This window comes from Octodon degus, unplaced genomic scaffold (genome assembly GCF_000260255.1).
Source record: "Octodon degus isolate 3935 unplaced genomic scaffold, OctDeg1.0 scaffold00005, whole genome shotgun sequence".
NCBI classification, from domain to species: Eukaryota; Metazoa; Chordata; class Mammalia; order Rodentia; family Octodontidae; genus Octodon; species Octodon degus.
The window spans coordinates 13446915-13465097 of NW_004524581.1; the positions used below are offsets into that span (position 1 = coordinate 13446915).

General features: G+C 41.4%; 1 protein-coding gene across 2 annotated transcripts in view; it reads left to right on the forward strand.

The window, feature by feature from the left end:
* Positions 1-18183, forward strand: part of Adk (adenosine kinase) — a 563958-nt gene that overhangs the window by 29712 nt on the left and 516063 nt on the right. Inside the window, exon 1 of one of the 2 annotated variants that reach the window (XM_004624032.2) lies at positions 7166-7304. The exons of the other annotated variant lie outside the window; for it this stretch is intronic. Within the exon in view, the coding sequence (XP_004624089.1) occupies positions 7291-7304 (14 nt within the window). The 5' untranslated portion in view covers positions 7166-7290. Of the gene's footprint in view, positions 1-7165; positions 7305-18183 lie in introns of those variants that run through there. 2 annotated transcript variants of the gene reach the window in all.

Genomic DNA, 18183 nt, shown 5'->3' on the forward strand with positions numbered 1-18183 from the left:
AGGTCCTAGGTTCAGTCCCCAATTCTCCCCTCCCCCACACAAAACTGTACATATGAAAAGATGAAACATGTATAAAATAAGCCCAGTTCTTCTAAAAATGTTATTTGTTCCTTTGATTGCTTTTTGAGACAGGGTCTCGCTATGTAGTTCAGGCTGGTCTTGAACGAACTATGGAGCCCAGCCTGACTCTAGCTCACAGTAATTCTGCCTTAGACTCCTGAGTGCCAGGATTACAGGTGTGGGCCAGCTTGCCCAGGCTAAAAATACTAGTTTTGATAGTTGTGATTTTATAGATAAGAGGGTTTTTTTTTTTTTTTTTCCTTTTTTAAGGGTGGGAATGCTTTACTTTCTAAAACCATTTGAAAAAGACAAGATCTAATATTATAAAAACTTTATGATTATAAAATAAGTTATACAGGGCCAGTCAGATAGTTCAGCGAACTAAAGCATCTGCTTAGGCAGACGCAGGGACCAGGGTTCGATTCCAGGTTGCTGTGCTGGCCTTGGCCCCACCCTTAGGTGTGCTGAGATGGTGATTGACACTGGGCGAGGTGGGTGTTCCTGCAGTTCCAGCGCTTGGGAGGCTGAAAACAGGAGGATCACTAGGAGTCCGATCTGTGTAGTGAGACCCTGTAGACCCTGTCCTAAATATATAAAAATAATAATAAAATAAAATGAGTGTATAGAGCTAGACATGGTCTTCCATGCCTGTAATCAATGCCATTATTTTGAGACCTGAGGAAGGAGGATTGTGCAAATTTGAGGCTAGCCTGGATTATGGAGTGAGTTCAAGGCCAGCCCAAGCTACATAGACTTTGTCTCAAAAAACTGAAAAACAAAAACAACAAAGCAAAATAACAAAGATAGTTTCCCTTTTTTTTGTTGTTCTTTTTTCCATGGTACTGGGTATTAAGCCCAGGGCCTCATCCATGCCAGGCAAGTGCTGTACCATTGAGCTACATTTCCATCCCTTTTTTTTTTTGTTTAACTTATTATGGACATTTTCCTATATTAATAAAACACCTACGGAAACATTTCAGAATAGCCACATAACTGTGTTCTTTAATTTATTTAAGTATTTCTGTTTTTTAGGACATGATAACTTTTTGGTATTGTTAATTCTGAAATAAATAACTGGATGTACAAATCTTTGTTCTAGTTTGTTTTTTAATGATGGTTGCCTGAAAAGTGAAATTTCTGATACATAGTGCCAAAAAGCTTTTTAGCAATGTACTAATTTATACTCCCACTAATAATGTATGAGAGTGCTTTTTATTTTATTTTATTTTGTTACATCCTTAACAACAAACTGGTCCTGTTTGAAGAGAACATTGATATTATTTTGGTCCCTGTAGCATCTGTTGAAAAGATTAGTAGGTGGGTTCACATCTTTGTTATGCTTTCTAGAGGAATTTAGCCATTTGGGGTTAGTTAGCTGTTTTATTTTAACCTAAGATTAGATGAGCCGATAAAATACTTGTACTATTATCTTTACCTGGTTTGAACTCACACTATATATAGCCCAGACTGGCAACTCTTTCCTCAACCTCTGAAGTGCTGGGATTACAGGTATGGGGCACCACTACTGGCTGCTGATTAAATATTTGACTGGGGCAGACCCATATCATCCCCCATGACATAGACTTTTATATATGTCTTCAAAATAACTAAAGATTTAAGATTAGTTATTTTGGTAGCGAAATTAGGGCTTTCCTTTTTTTTTTTTTTTTGCAGTGCAGGGGATTGAATCAAGGGCGCCATACAGTCTAGGTAAGCAGTCTATTGCTGAGCTACCCTTTTTTAAAATTTTAATACTAAAAGTCAAAAGAATGCTTTTTTCACAGTATGTTAAAAAGGAACAAAAAACACAATTTTTAAAGAGCTATATATTTTATTTTATTTTTAAGTACATGCTTGCATGACATAGTGATTGCTGTAAGGATTTAGAGAATACACAAAAAAAGTCTTTTCATATCTCTTCTCCACATTTCTTCCCTCTTCCAACTTTTGACTTCCTTCTCCTTTGAAAAAGATATATCTGTCCTTGATATATTTCATCTTTTTTACTATATATATATATATATATATATATATTTTATATTTTGATTTTCTTTTAGCATATTTGATTTTGTAGGCCATGTTCATAATTTGCCTTAGTATCATGCTTCCCAGGGATGTTACTTATTTATTTTGTGGTATAGGGGATTGAACCCATGACCTTTCACACACTAGGCAAGTGCTGTAACGCTGAGCTCTCTCCCTGTCCCATACGGAGTGATAATAACAATGATAATACTGTGTGCCAGGACTCTCACTGGACACTGCTAGAGTTAATCTTCACTGTGTCCTGAAAGGCATGTTTTGGTTAAATTTAAGGACTGATAGGTGAAGTATCATCTCAGGGTCACATAGCTAATAGGAAATGTAGCAGGAGTTCCACACCCAAGTGTTTTCTTGCTACCTTTAAAACCTTGCAACTCGGTCTGTCTCGCAGACCATAAGGAATTTGTGAGACCTGGGAACACAGAGAAATGCAAAAAAATCATGGCTACTGATACTTGCTGACTCAAACCTGCATTCTAACAGGATTGCCCAAATAAATGATTTGTATATTAAGTTTGAGAAGCAGTGCATTACACCATACTGTGCCCTGTATTAGAGGTTAGCCTTGAAGTTTTGAAATCTTATGCATTCTTCCTGGTTTCCATCCATGTGGATTATCTATTAACATTTTCTGCAAGGGAAGGAAGGAAACTCCAATTAGTCAGTGTCTCCATTGCTTCAAATTGTTATCCAGCTGCATCTTTACTTTGGGTTCTGTTTAACCCGGAGGAACAGCTGACTAACACAGCTTGTGCATTTAGTCAAAGTCTTGTAATATTATCCTTTAGTTATTGGGGACTGATGAGGTCCGCAATCTCCCTAAGGAGTGGATGGCAAAGGCTAAATAAAAGAGACAAATGGAATGATTTCAGGGCTCCAGGAGGATCAAAAGCCCTCTCACAGAATTTTAGTTTTTCTGAGGGCTAAGACAAAGATCTTCTTTGGGTAGCCTGTATTTATTTAGTGATCAGAACAAAGGTAATACTCTGGAATGGTGGGAACTGCTCTAGGACTTCTCCAAGTAAGATGTTATGTTAATTTAGGGCTCCACCCAGGAGTGAGATGCCTGAGGTGACAGTCTTTGTCCAGTTGAGGTTGGAGCCTGTGGCCTTTTCTTATCCTTTGAGGCTTCAGGGCTTCACTAGGACATTTCAGGCTTCACAGGGCATCAGTGACTCATAGAGGTTCATTTACTATGAGTATGTTGCCCAGCTGCAGACAAGGGGCCTAGGCTCTAAACAGACTTGGGAGTAAACATGGAAAGCCAGCTGGTTAATTTGTCTTGCCCAAGGCTGCTGCTTTGTGGTTTCCATCACAGCTCTACATTTTAACAGCCTTTACTCCGGCTTGAACACATCAGATGTCAACTCTCAGCTGCATTTGAGATGGGCATTTCTCAAGTTAATGAGACTGAGCTAAGGCTGAAATTAGCATTTTCTAAAGAAACCTGAAATTTCTGGGGTAGCTGATGTTTTTAGATGTCTAGCAAGCAAAATCACATTTGTGTAAACTGGCTTCCTTACTAATTTGAATTTGTGAACATAATTATTTTGTCATAGAAGGTAAGAAAAGACTGTTATAATTTAAGACTGCGTGTAGAACAGCACTGTCCCGTAAAATATAAAACGAGATGCATATAATTTTAAAATTTCTAGTAGCCAGCCAGGTGTGGTGGCACATGCCTGTAATCCCAGCACTTGGGAGGCTGAGGCAGGATTGTTGAGAGTTTGGGGCCAATCTAAACTACATAGTAAAACTTTGTGTCAAAAAAAACCCCAAACAGGCCGGGGAGATGGCTCAGTGGAATAAGCGCTTCCCTGGCAAGTGAAAGAACTGGCAAGTTCAATCCCCGGTTCCACCAAAAAAACAAACAAAAAAACCCAAAAAAAACCAAACAAACAAACCAAGATTGTAGTAGCCACATTATAAAAATTAATAAGTTTAAATGTTTAATATATTTTAGCTAGCTTAGTATATTTAAAATGCTATTTTTTCAACATATCAGTATAACACTGGTATATATGGTCTGTCTTGAAAAATCTGACATGTATTTTACACTTAATTACCTAATTTGAATGATAAATTTTCATTGTCTAAAATGTGAGCTATGGCTGGGGATGTAGTCTTGTAGAAGGTCCCCTGTTTAGTTTGACACTTTGGTTTAAACTCCCAGTACAACAAACAAAAAACAACAGAAAGTATCCAATCAACCAAAACAATAAAATTGTATTTTAATGGAATATAGAGGAGGAAATGCGAAAATCCTTTTCCTGTCTGTCTTAAAGGGTCATGGCCAAACTCCTATGACAAAAGATGATAGATTAACAAGAGGAAAGCACAATAAATTTATTTGATCGTAGTTTTAGGTGAAATAGCCTTCAAAGAATGAACGCCCAAAGACTTGGGGTGGCTGTCATTTTAATGCTTAGGTTCAATGAAGTATGAATCACACTGTAGAAATAATTGTGATATAGGGAAGTGAAACTCCTGATGTGACCTGGATGAGTTCGGGTTCTCTAAAACCAAAGAATGAATTTTAGGAACAAATGGAGGTTGAAGGTAAAACTTTATTGGAAAGGAAAGCTTCTGTTGGAGAGGGACAGAAGGGGGGTCTGAGCGAGTTGCCCAGGAAGCTGTCTCTTTCAGGTTATTTTTATAGGGCAAAACCATGCGGGGCTAAGGTAGAGAAGGGGTCTCCCTTAGGTGAATGTGGGGTAGGACAAAACTATGGTCAACCAATAGGATTACAAGCCCCTTTGCTCAGGTAAAATTGATTAGGTCTAGGATCAAATGGGGTAGCGAGTCACGTAGCAAGCAGGCATGAATGTAAAATATGACCTTATCTGGTGGCCATCAGACAATGATTCTTACTGAGTAATCAATCCTGGATGCCAACCTTTAGGGAGGTTAGCATGTATTTGCTCTTTAGGTCTGGCTCACAGCAGGAGCATCCATCCCTCCCACAGTTGTAAGGTGTCTGGTCTTTGTTATCTCCTTTGAGGGCCTGACCCTGTCTGACTGCCTATAATATTTCTGTCTAACTCAGGCTGCCTGCAACAATTGGACAAAAACTGATTTTTTTTCTTAATGTATTTGTTACAGGGTCTCATCACACAGCTGGGACTCGTAGTGATCCACCTGTTTTCAGCCCCTCCAGTGCTAGGATTACAGGCATGCACCACCATTCCTGGTCTTGATGGCCTGCTCAGCAAGCCTGGGGGCAGGGCTGGCAAGGCACATGCTGGGATTGAACCCTGTCGCTGCACTTACCTGGCAGGTGCTTACTCTGCTGAGCTATATCGCTGGCCCCCAAACTATGACTTAATGCTAACAGAGATAGTGAGGAAACCCAGCAAGACTTGTCTGTTCATCTTGTTGTTCTTTCTGTGCAGCATTCCTTGTGCAGCATTCCTTCCCCAATAGGGCAGGACCCCTTCTGAAATGGGGTCTTAGGGTCTACTATGAGAAAAGGCAGCTGGGGGGGGGGGAGATTTGCAGTATTAAGGATTAGACCATTCACATATTCTAGGCATGTGCTCTACCACTGAGCAAATACCCACTCTGACATATTTATTTTATTTTGCGCTAAGCTTTCTTCACTAAATTACTCAGGCTGGCCTGGAAATTGTGATCATTTGCCTCAGCCTCTTAAGTAACTTGAATTATGGGTGTGTGTCACCACTTCCAGCAGAAAATTTTTTTATGGCCAGCTCCAAAGCTGAAAGATGGGTGAAGATTAATGTTTTTAGGCTTTCTAATTTACTTGACTCTGGGAAAGGTCTCTAGGTTCTAGGACCTGTCTGGGGAAAGATAAAGTCTAGTTTTTAATGGTCTGAATTGTTGGAGATAAAAAAGACAGAAGCAGGACAGATGGTGGGAGAGAAGTTTTGCATCTGAGGATTTTGCTTTGGAGTACTGTTTTCTGACCCTTAACAGGAAATTCCAGTTACTTCACTTTTAAAATTTAAAAATATGTTAGATTATACTTTAGGTGCTCAAGTCTCATCAGCCACATTTGACTGTCACATGGTGTTAGAGAATAAAGGAATACAGAGAAGCCGTTTCTAGCATAAAACATTTATTGTTTTTTGCTCGATCTTTCCAGTTGGTATTAATTTTCCTGTCTTTTATCAATGGTTTGCAATTAATTTCCTTTCTGCTTCAGAGACAGATTCTCCTTATATAACCCTTGTTGACCCTGAGCTTGGCAGTCTCCTGCCTCAACCTGGGACTACACAATCATTCAAAAACCTTTAGCTACACTAACAACTCCACAGTTACAATCTTTTTCCTATAGCCTAAATATATGTTTTATTACCTGTGTACTTTTGAGGACCGGAAGATAAACTGAGAATCAGTATGGCAAATGACCCAGAAGGTACAAAACTTTATATGCACACCTGAATCACCTAGAATGGTGCTTTAAAAAACACCGGATGTCTGGCCTCTACCCACCTAGTACGTGGTTCACGAAGCTTAAAGCGAACCCGGGCACCTCCATATTAAGTGCCGCTGTAAAAAGTGTCTCCGAACTTCAAGAATCTTTGGGACCTTGAGACTCAGCAAGTGACTCCCGATGTCAGCGGACTGGAATTTAACACATCCTACTGGTGCCACGCGTTCAGTTCTCTCCAGCTGTTACTCCCCAGGCCGTTGCCATGCCTCTGCAAGCCGCGATTCGCCCTGTTAGGGTCTCCTTTCCTAGGGCTGCGAGACACCCAGGCTCGCCCAGGTAGACCTCGCGGGCCATGTGACTACAGAACCGGTCGCCAGCGTCGCGGCCATGTTTGAGGCGGGCACCCAACCTCGTGGCCCCGGAGCCGGGACGCGCGCTAGGGACGCGGTTACCAGGACTTAAGATGGCCACCGCTGCACTCCCCAAGCCCACTGGCCGTCCGTTAGTCGCCAGCCGGCGAGCTAGCTTGAGCCGCGCCCGCCACTGGCCTCAGCCGGGCCGAGAAGCCCGGGACAAACTCCAGCTATCGGCCGGGGGCGGGGCGTCCGCCTCCCTCCGGCAGCCGCCAATCAGCGCGGGGCTGGCTCGCCCGGGGCCGCCCGCGGGGGTGTGTAAGGACGCGCTCCGGCTGCGGGGTGCAGGAGCTGAGGAGCGGGAACGTGGTACCTGCTGCTGCCGGGCGGACGCAGAGCATCGGACCTGCGCGCGGGGGCCAGGGGCAGGAAGAAGTCATGACGTCCCTCAGGTAACCAGCGGGCGGAGGCTCAAGCGTTCCCGGGCTGGGCGTTAGCCTCGCGACCTCAGAGAGCTGTCACCCCTTCCCTTGGGTGTTCTGCACCCACCTTTGGCCGCCGGTCCCCCTTTTGTTGGAGGTCCCGTCCGCACTTTTCATCAGGGCTTTCCTCGGAAGTTTTGGGGTCTGTGGCACTAGGAGGTGCCCTGTGAGTCGCCACTGGGTTGAGGTGACCCGCGCCCAATTGTAGGGGTTGAAACCTGCCTGTGTCTGTAGTGGATGTGTCCTGAAAAATGAAGCTCCCTTTCGCCCCCTCCTCCCCGCGCGCCCGCGGTGACCCCGGGCCGGAGGAAGGTGACATGCAAAATGTGTGCCCATGTTCTCGTGTCATGTCTTCTTAGAGAACTTCATGGTTGGCCATGAGTAGCCCTGCAAAGTTGTCCCCTCCCGGATGCAGATTAATTCCTCCCAAGTTATGAAACTGTCCCTAAAATATTTGCTTATGGCTGGAATTATTACTTGGGTTTTCAAAGGTGCCTTATGTTTACCTACTTTTATTTGAGGGTGTCAAGGGAAATGCATTTTTGTGAAATGTTGGGCATATGACAAAAGGAATAAAATGCTCACCAATTACGCTTCCAGAATTTGGAAGGTTCTTTTTGGCGAATGGCAGTAAGATAATGGGGTTGCCCACTTACTGTGTGTAACCTGCAGTTGAATATTTAACTTCGGCTGTTTATAATATGGTCTTATTTACTTAGTTTTTTGACCCGCGTCTTTAAAAGCAGACTTTGGGCTTCATTGTCCAAAGAAAGGGAGGCTCCAGCACAAATTTGAAGAGAGATAAAAAATAAGATAATTTTGGAGCTGTGTGTTTACAAGGGCCTAAGTACTGGTGATTGAACGGCCTCTCAGTGGAAATTTTGATTACACAATGTTTAGGAGAGCTGTAGACTGTAACCCTCAGGTAGTAGTAGAGGGTAAGATGCAATAGTGCTGAACTTGAACACAGCCTTTTCTCTTGAATTGCATAATTCTGTTCTAACACAGAAAAAAGAGTACTTGTCTCATTATGCAGGAGAAACTCAGGGGCTGAAATATGGATGGACACATGGAAAGGTTTCACAGTAAATTACATTGAAGTGTATAAGTCTAACTTATAAAACTAACAGTACAGTGTGGCAGCATGAATTAGGATAATGCTGTTACACTGACTTAATTCCCCTCCTCCGCACCCCTACTTCCATTCCCTTCTTCACAGACTGCTGCTCATTAGGTTTGCTGCTCCAGTGCTTTCTATCTTAAAAGTCAGTGAATTCAGTTTATTTTTTTCTGTTCTTCAGCCCCCGGGCTGAACCCCAGGGTATTTTTACAGAGCTACATCCATAGCCTTTTGCAGTTTTTAAATTTGGGATGGGGTCTTGTAAAGTGTCCTGGCCGGGCTCAACCTTGGGATTTCTGTTTTAGTCTCCCAGGTAGCTGGGATTACTGTTGTCTGCCTCAAATTTCTTTCCTTTTTAAAATTTTTCTCCAAATTTTGTTTGTTTCTTTCTTCTCTCTCTTCTCCCCCCCCCCCTTGTCTTTTTTGAGTCAGGGTCTTGCTGTGCAGTTCAGGCTGGCCTTAAGCTCACTTTGTAGCCCAGGCTGGTCTTGAACTTGAAATGATCCTCATGCCTCAGTGTCCCATGTGCTGGGATTGCAGGCATATACTACCGTGATCAGCTCAGCTTGTTGGAAAAAAATCCAACTCTGAAGTTTCTGCTGTATAGCAAGTGACAGCAAGATAGATGTATCTTTAAATGTAGGGGTTGAATAGTGGTGCTTTTCAGAAGATTAATTTAAAATTGATGCAGCCTATGTGGACCTACTTTGAAAAGATAGGTAACTTGATGTGTGTTTCCCCAGGAGTTGGTCTGTTTACCAAGTCTTCAGCTATAGTGAAACAGCTCAAAACAAGCTCTTTTAGATGTTACCTAAACATTTTTCATCTGAGGAACTGAGACTGAGAAAAGTGTAGTGCTTTTCGCAAGATCAGTTAGTGGCAAAGTTAGGAATTGAATCCAGACCTCCATAATCTGGTGCTGGGAATGATGCCCAAAGGAACAATACTTTCCTGGAAAAGCTGCTTCTGTGGGCAACAATTATAAAATAAGCATTATGAAGTCTATAGTATGCTTCTGATTTTCTCTGTGGTTCTCAAAACTTGGTAACAGGTTCAGTGGTAGGTAGGTCAAGGGACCCTGTGTGCTGACAGTGTCTTGGAAGTTCCCAATGAGGATTGGAGTTAGTGCCCTTAAGTCATAGCTTTAGGTTTTTTCAGTCATGACGTTAGCCAGGTTCTGATTTTATTCCCATTCTACAGAAAAGATATTGTGAACCATTTTACTTGAGAGAAGAGTGATCACAAGTCATCATCATCTGACTTTATGTCCAGTATTCTTGTTTTTATACCAAATAATGAGAGTCTTTGCCATGACTGCGGAATGTGCAGGATTGGAAGAGCAGTGTTCAACACATCTACTGTCTAACTGAGGAGCCTTTTCAGAGTTACTGATCTTACATTTTCCGCTCTGGACATTAACTTCATGAAGTAACTCAATAGAGGCGATGCTGACATGTATCCTCCAGTGCTATTGGGGAAGTGTCGAAATATGTTGACATTTTAAGGTATTTTATAAATGAAATATGGCCTTTCTATTACAAGTACTTTGAGTCTGCTAGAGAACGATGTCATCTGAAAAGACATGTTTAAATCTTACATATTATTTTATTTATTTTTGTCTTTTTTGAGATAGGGTCTCACTATGTAGTTTAGGCTGGCCTGGAGCTCACTTTGAAGCCCGGGCTGGTCTGGAACTCATGATGATCCTCCTGCCCAAGCTTCCCAAGTGCAGGGATGAGAGATATGCCACTGTGCCTCGCTAAATCTTACATTTTAAATAGGAGATAAACTTACTTATCTAATTCTCTAGTTTTATATAGTTGAAAATATGGTGATTTGTTCTTGTTCACATAAATAGTGGTGTAATTGGAGCTAGATCTTAGATCTAGGTCATTTAGTAGCATTCAACTGTTAGGACATCCTAAATCATAATTTTATTTTTATTTCTTTTTGAAATTGGGGTCTTGATATGTAGTGTACTTCAGGCTGGTCTTGAACTCACAATAATGCTTTTGCTTCAGCTTTCCACAAGTATTGAGATTACAAGTGTGTGCTACTACACCCTGCAGGCAAATGATCTTCTGTTCCTTTTTTTAAAAAATTTAAGATCTTTGAATCATTTGGCTGGCGAGAGTCTGACTTTCATTATTGTATTCTATTCTACTATTGAATACTGATAGAGTGTATAAATTTTCTGCCTCTGAGAATAATATTACCTTGGTCAACTTTTGTCTGTCTATCTATCTATCTATCTATCATCTATCTATCTATCTATCTATCTATCTATCTATTTATCTATCTATCTATATTCCAACTGTTCTTTGTTTGGGAAATGACAGATTGATACTTTGTCTTTTTTTTATGTATGTGTGTTTTTAGGGAGGGGTCTACAGGGTGTTCAGGGTCACATTACTAGATTGGACTCATAGTGATCTGCCTGTTTACAGCCTCCCAAGAGCTGAGGGTACTACGCCCAGTCTCAATTGCAGTCTGAGTGCACTCCGGGGGTGGGGCCCGGTGAGGCAGGCCCTGGATCGAATCCCTGGCCCCTGTGCCTGCTCGCAGGTGCTTTAATCCGCTGAACTATATGGTCAGCCCTACTTTGTCATTTTTAATTGGCTTAATAGGAAAGTTGAAGCTTTAGCTAAGTTCAGAAGACAAGAGAAAATGTAGACTATCAGGATTCACAAGAGGAGCTTGGCCAGAGGTTTCTTCTTCCCCCCTTTTTTCTTCTGTACTGTACCTTGTGTCCAAGTGGAAATGTTATATCTTTCTTATACAGTGGTTGAGTCCAAGATAGAATTTAGATCTCCTGGACATAAATAACATAGATGTAAAATATCCCTTGAGTATTGCCTTGTTTTCTTAACATCAGTATCTGATCTGGTTTGGGACACTACTTACAGGTTTGGTGTGAGCCAGGGAAGACTGGGCAAATGAGTTGGGAGACAGTGTTTTCTATGCAGCCAAAGAGCCCTTTCTTTGCCTGCCGAGACAGGTTGGGTTTGGTCTAAGACTATTCTGGGACCTCTGGTTATGACTGCTGTACACGAGGATTCTGGAACCACTTCTGTGGTAGGCCTCCACAGGAACGTTTGTGTGGGCTGTGGGTGGGGTCGAGAGTATTTTTCTTCTAACACTCAAGGCTTTTTGAGGTACATCCAACAGATTTTGCCAAGCCACTCAGACGGAGAACATTCATATGGAGACTAAAATTACACTAAGACTGAAACTTCCTTCATTGACTTGGTTTCTTTACAACATTTAAATAATATTCAAACTCATTTCAGGACCTACTTTTTTTTTTTTAAAGAATAGTGAATTTCAGATTAGTGGACCTTGTTTGTTTGTTTTTTTGATTATGAGATTTCTTAGTATGTCAAATGAACTTTTAAAGGAAAGTGAAACCATTTCATTGGAAAAAAATTTTTTTGAAGAGCCAAAACCGGAATCCTTTTCTTATGTGCAGTGTTGTCAGTTCTTAATGCTCATATTTATAAATAGGTCAGCTTTGTTTGAAAAAAGCAAGGTTTTCTAACTCTAAGTCTTTGTAGCCATGATATTGCTACATTAAACAGAACTGTTTAAAATAAAACTGGAACCAAAATGATTGTCTAGACTGAATGTTAACCCTTTCCTGCAACTTTTGTTAATAGTAGTCTTGTCTATTTACCTTTTTGTGCCTCCATGGTTTTACATTGTTATTTTAAAAGAATTGGAGCCAGACATGGTGGTGCATGTCTGTAACCCCAAAAATTGGGAAGTTGAGGCAGGAGGATTGTTATGAGTTTGAGGCCAGCCTGAACTACATAGTGAGGCCCTGTCTCAGAGAAAACTCCAGTGATACAAATTAATAAAACATAAATATACATTTTTACTTAAAAAAATTTTTTTTTATTGTTTGGTGTTACCAGGGATTGAACTCAAGACCTCGCGCTTGCCAGGCAGGCGCTTATGTTGCTGAGCTATATCCCCAGCTCCTTTATTTTTATATATTGAAACTAACTTATAAATGAGAGAATCCTGTGTCTTATTTTGCCTAGGACATTGTGGTATTATGCATGTTATTGTCATGGCCAGCCTGAACTAAATAGCGAGACCCTGTCTGAAATAAAAACAAATCAAATGAAGTCAAACAACAAAACAAAATCTAAAAAGAAAACCAAACAAACAATAACATATATAAAAATGCTTTATGCCAGGCATGGTAGCATATGCCTATAATTCCATAATTTTGGAAAGCTGAGGCAGGAGAATGAAAAGTTTAATCCCAGCTTGAGAAATTTAAGGACGTAGTAAGACTGTCTCAAAAGATAAAAAAAAAGAACTTGGAATGAATAACTTGGTGTAAAGGCTATGGTAAAATCCCTAGTACCATATCAAAACAAAAACACCCAATAATTTGTTAGTCTTGTCACACATATGCTCCTGAAAATTAAATTTAAAATGAATAATTTCACCTAGGAGAAGTTGGTATTTCAATGACACTTGCAATTTTTAAGAATTTTTTTTTTTCGTACCAGGCATTGAACTCTGAAGAATTTTTTTTTTTTTTTTTTTTTTTTTTTTTAAATAATGGAGAGCAGGGGAATAATAGTAGTTGGAGTATATGCTAGTTTGATTTTTTTTTTTTTTTTTTATGGGAAGGAGTTGAAATTTCAACATATTTGTATGCAGAATAGGTTCATTCAGTGAAAAGGGAAAAAGTGAACTCTGCTAGGCCGAGGGAAGCGATCGTATAACTGTGTGTGCAAGTAGACTTTGAATGCAGAAGTGAGGATTGGCCTCAGCTATCCAAGAGACCTTATCCTAGTCGGTTCACTCTTTAAAAGTGCTAGTGATATAATATACTTTGTTGTGGAATGAAGTGCTGGGTTTTGAAGCTAGGACCTTATGGATGCTAGCTGGCAATATGTTTTGTTGTATAAAAGACACCAGGGTCATCTTAGAACATCTTCATCTCCTGAGAAAGATCCCTTCTGCCTTTTTGCAGTTGATTTCATCCCCCCCCCCCCGCAGATACCCACTTTCTGACTTCTCTTACCGTTGATTAGATTTGCCTGTTAGAGAACTTTGTAGAAATGAATCAGACAGTAAGGACTATTTGTATTGATTATTTCTACTCAGCATGCTAATTTTGAGGTTGACCCATTTTGATGCGTATGCCAGTAGTTTTCCCTTTTCATTGCTGAGTGATACTCCATGACATGCTTTTTGCCTGTGTATTTGGCTTTTTGAGACAGGGTCTCACTCTGTAGTGCAGGCTGACCCTAATGCCATTATGTAACCTAGGCTAACCTTGAACTTGGGGCAGTCTTTGTGCGTCAGCCGTAGGAGAGTTGAGAGTACAGCCATGTACCTTTGCTTGGAATTCATCATATGTACATAGTAAAAATTCTGGGCTATTTCTAGTTTTTGAGTATGATGAATAACGCTTTTGTGAACATTCCTATTTATAAGTTCTTATGTAGATTTGAGTAAATATAGCAATTGAACTGGTGTGTCTAAGGGTAGACTTATTATGTTTAACTATCAAAACCATTAAACATCCGAAATAAAAAAATTTGACACATTTTGCATTTCTACAAGTGGCATTACGAGAACAGTAGTTCTACACTCTTGAAAATATTTGACATTTTAAAATTTACTGTAGTCATTCTAGTGTACAGCTGTATTTCGTTGTGGTTTTAGTTTGCATTTCTTTCATGTCCAATAATGTTGTAATTGCTATTAACTTTTCTTTTGAGGTGTTTATTGGTTCAAGTCTTTAAAAAAATTTATTTTTAAAATTTTAGGTTGAGATCTTGCTAAATTGCCTCGACTGGCCTCAAATGTGACATCCTCCTGCCTCATCCTTCCTAGTGTCTGGGATTACAGGTGTAGGTTGTACCACACTCTGTGCAAGTCTTACATCTATAGAGGTCTCTAGGATTTTTTTTGGGTTTGTTTTCATTATTATTATTATTATTATTAGTAGTAGTAGTAGTAGTATTTTTTCTGTATTTTTAAGGAAGGGTCTACTAGATCGGACTTGCAGTGATTCTCCTGTTTACAGCCTCCCAAGAGCTGGGATTACAGTCATGCGCCACCACACCCTGTCTCAATTGCCATCTCAGCGTGCCTTGGGGGTGGGGGGCATGGCAGGCCTGAGCCTCTGGCCCCTGCACCTGCTTGCAGGTGCTTTAATCTGCTGAGTTATTTGGCCGCTCCTTTTAAAAAAAATTTTTATTTTTGGCGGAACCGGGGATGAACTCAGGCCTTTGCGCTTGCCAGGGAAGCGCTTATTCTACTGAACCATCTCCCTGGCCCCCTTTTTCTTTTTTTAAGAGTGGGAGTTTAACGTAAGTTTTTATTCATACAAGTGCTCTACCATTGGGCTACACTCCCAGTCAGGATGGCTAGACTTAATGATTTTTCTGCTTTACAATAATGGGAAAGCAACAAATATTCAGTAGAACCTGTACTTCTTTTTTTTTTTGTATTGTAGGGAAGGGTCTACAGGGTGTTCAGGGTGTCGCTACTAGATTGGACTCATAGTGATCCGCCTGTTTACAGCCTCCCAAGAGCTGCCCATTCTCAGTTGTCCTCTCAACGCACCCCGGGGTTGGGGTTGGGGCTGCACGACAGGCCAGCCCAATAGGTCAGCCTGGGGGAGTCAAACCCCCGGCCCCTACACCTGCTTGCAGGTGCTTTAATCCACTGAGCTATTTGTCCAACCTAGAACCTGTACTTTGAAGTTTGAATTTTGCTCTTTTCCTAGGCTAACAGTGTATGAAGCAATATCCTTCCATTCCCCACCCACTAAAGTACTGGGACTTGAGCCCAGTGCCTGCTTTTCCAAATTGCATCCCTGGCCCCTTTTTATTTTTTATTTTGGCACAGAATCTTGTTAAATTACATAGGCTGGGCTGGACATTGTTAGTGTCCTGCCTCAGCCTCCCAGAATGGAGGAATTACAGGGTGCACCACCATACCAGGGACAGTATTCTATTTTCTCCTGGTTCCGCGCTGCCCGTAAGCTGCGACTCCTACTTAGCCATGGGATCAGCTGGGCACACAGCTGCTGTGGGGTCTGTGTTTGCAGGTTAAGCGTACAGGACACATTTTCACTTAAGTTATTATCGCCTACCTGGTGATATCTGTTTTTGATTGAGTTGTCTTTTTTTTTTTTTTCTTTTGATATTAGAAATTGAATTCAGGACCTTGTACTTGCCAGGCAGGAGCTTGTGCCACTAAGCTCTCTTCCCAGCCCTTCTTTTTATATTCTAGATACTTGTCAGATTTACACACACACACACACACACACACACACACACACACACACAGCTTATATTTTTCCTGGTCTGCGATATGCTGTGTGTAGTAATGAGAGTTGAACCTAGTGTTCCTTTAAAAAACTGATTTTCAGTTTAAGTTCATGATATTCAGGGACTGTATATTGTTACATATTATGAACACATCTGTATTACACATACAGAATATATTGCTTATGATTTCAATCCTTTTATATCTACCAAAGTTAGTTTTATGATCTAGCTTATTGTCTGTTTACGTGCATACTATGTCTTTGAAGTCTTTAATTCCATTCAGCAGTATTCCATTTTGAGTGAAAACCCCTTATCAAGTTGTTGAGTTTAATGTTTTATAAATATCAGGTCAGTTTTATTTGTTTTTTTATTTTTATTTTTATGTATTTATTTATTTGCGGAACTGGGGATTGAACTCAGGCCCTTGCGCTTACCAGGGAAGCGCTTATTCTACTGAGCCATCTCCCCAGCTCCTTGTTTTTTTTTTTTTTTTGGTTCCTTGAATGCCTTCAGGGCACTTTTGGCCAGCTGGAGAGGTGTGAGGTTCAAACTCCAGCAACCTGAGGCTGCCAGCTTTGTGGAAGCAGCCACTTAAAGGCCTGAGCTACGGCCAGGCCCCCTACTTGTTTTTTTTTTTTTTTATTTATTTATTTATTTATTTAGTGTGTGTGTGGCCAGTTCAGCCCACCAGGGGGCGGGGCGGGCTGGCATGTGGTGCTGGGGGATTGAACCGTCGTCTCTGTGTTTTGCTTAGCTTAGCTTGCTCTAAGTAGGTGCTTTAGACCACTGAGCCATCTCACCAGCCCCATTGTTTGTTTTTTGAGTTAAGGTCTCACTATGTAGTTCAGGCTGACCTTTGAACTCACTGTGTAGCTCAGGTTGGCATCGAACTCTGGCATTGATTCTCCTGCCTCAGCCTTAGGAATGCTGGGATTACAGATGTGCACTACCATGCCTGGCAAATGTTTTCTTCACTAAAGGTACAATTGATATACAACAACATCCTCCTTTTTTTTTAAAAGAAAATAATTATTTGGTACAGGGTCTCACTATGCAGCTTGGACTCAGTGATCCTCCTGTTTTCAGCCTGGGATTACAGGAGTGCGTCACCAAGCCTGGTTAGAGGGCCTGGAGGCGAGGCCACTGTGCCAGGGATCGAACCCTGGTCCCGGCGCTTGACTAAAGAGGTGCTTAGTCCACTGAGCTGTCTCACCTACCCAACATCCTCTTTTTTTTTTTTTTTTTAATTTTTTTTATTTGTGTGTGTGTGTGTGTGTGTGTGTGGCCAGCTCAGCCCACCAGGGGGCGGGGCTGGCTGGCATGTGGTGCTGGGGGATTGAACCGCGGTCCCTGTGCTTTTAGTTTGTTCTAAGTAGGTGCTTTAGACCACTGAGCCATCTCACCAGCCCCCAACATCCTCTTTTTAAACTGGACAGCTCGACAGTTTCTATTGTGCTCGCAGAGTTGTACCAGTGTCACCACTACTCTCAGCGTGGTTTGCATCCCTCCAAAACAAAACCTCATACCTGTTAGCAAGTTACCCCATCGTTGGCAGCCACTAATGTACTTTCTGCCTCTGAATTTGTCTATTCTGGACAATCATAGTTGGCTTTCTGTGCTCATTTTTTTTTTATTTTTCATTGAGTCCAGTGTTTTCAAAGTTCCTCCATGTGTCAGTATTTTATTTCTTCTTATGCTTCACTGCTATTTAATTGTATGGATATACCACATTGTATTTATCCATCGAGCAATTAATACATACTTGGGGTTTTTTTTTTTTATACCTTTTGGCTATTAGAAGTAAAGTACTGTAAATTTCGATGTGCACGTTTTTGTAGTGTTATATGGTTTTATTTCCCCGGGAGTGACATTGCTGGACCATGTGGTAATTATATGTTTACTTATTTGAGGAGCTGCCAAGGCTTTTCCCATAGTGGCTGCATTGTACATTTCCAGCAGCAGTGCCGGTAGGTCCTTCTCGTTCTTGTCCATCTTCTCTGAGAGGCTCTCTGTGCTTGTCCAGGCCCATCTTACACTCTCAGCCAGGCTTGCAGCTCCGCCACAGCCTTCTCTTTTGCTTGTGCAGAGGCGTGGGCTTAGCGGGGAGAAGCCCAGGCCTTTTCAGGGTAGACTCAGCCCTGGGCACATGTCCCCAGCCTTTGAGAGCCTCTGGAGTATTCAGAGCTTTTCAGCCCCCCACCCCCCATGGACATTTTATTCCTCACTTCTCTGTTTTTGTTGTTTTGATTTTTTCAGTCTTGCTATGTAGTCCAGGCTGGCCTCGAACTTGGCCGTGATCTTCCTGCTTCAGCCTCCTGAGTGTAGAGATTACAGGAGTACATTATGTCCATTTTTGCTTTTGGTTAGCTTGTTTGCTTCCACTGCTTCAGGCAGCTGGGATGTTAAACAACCACCCCTGGTT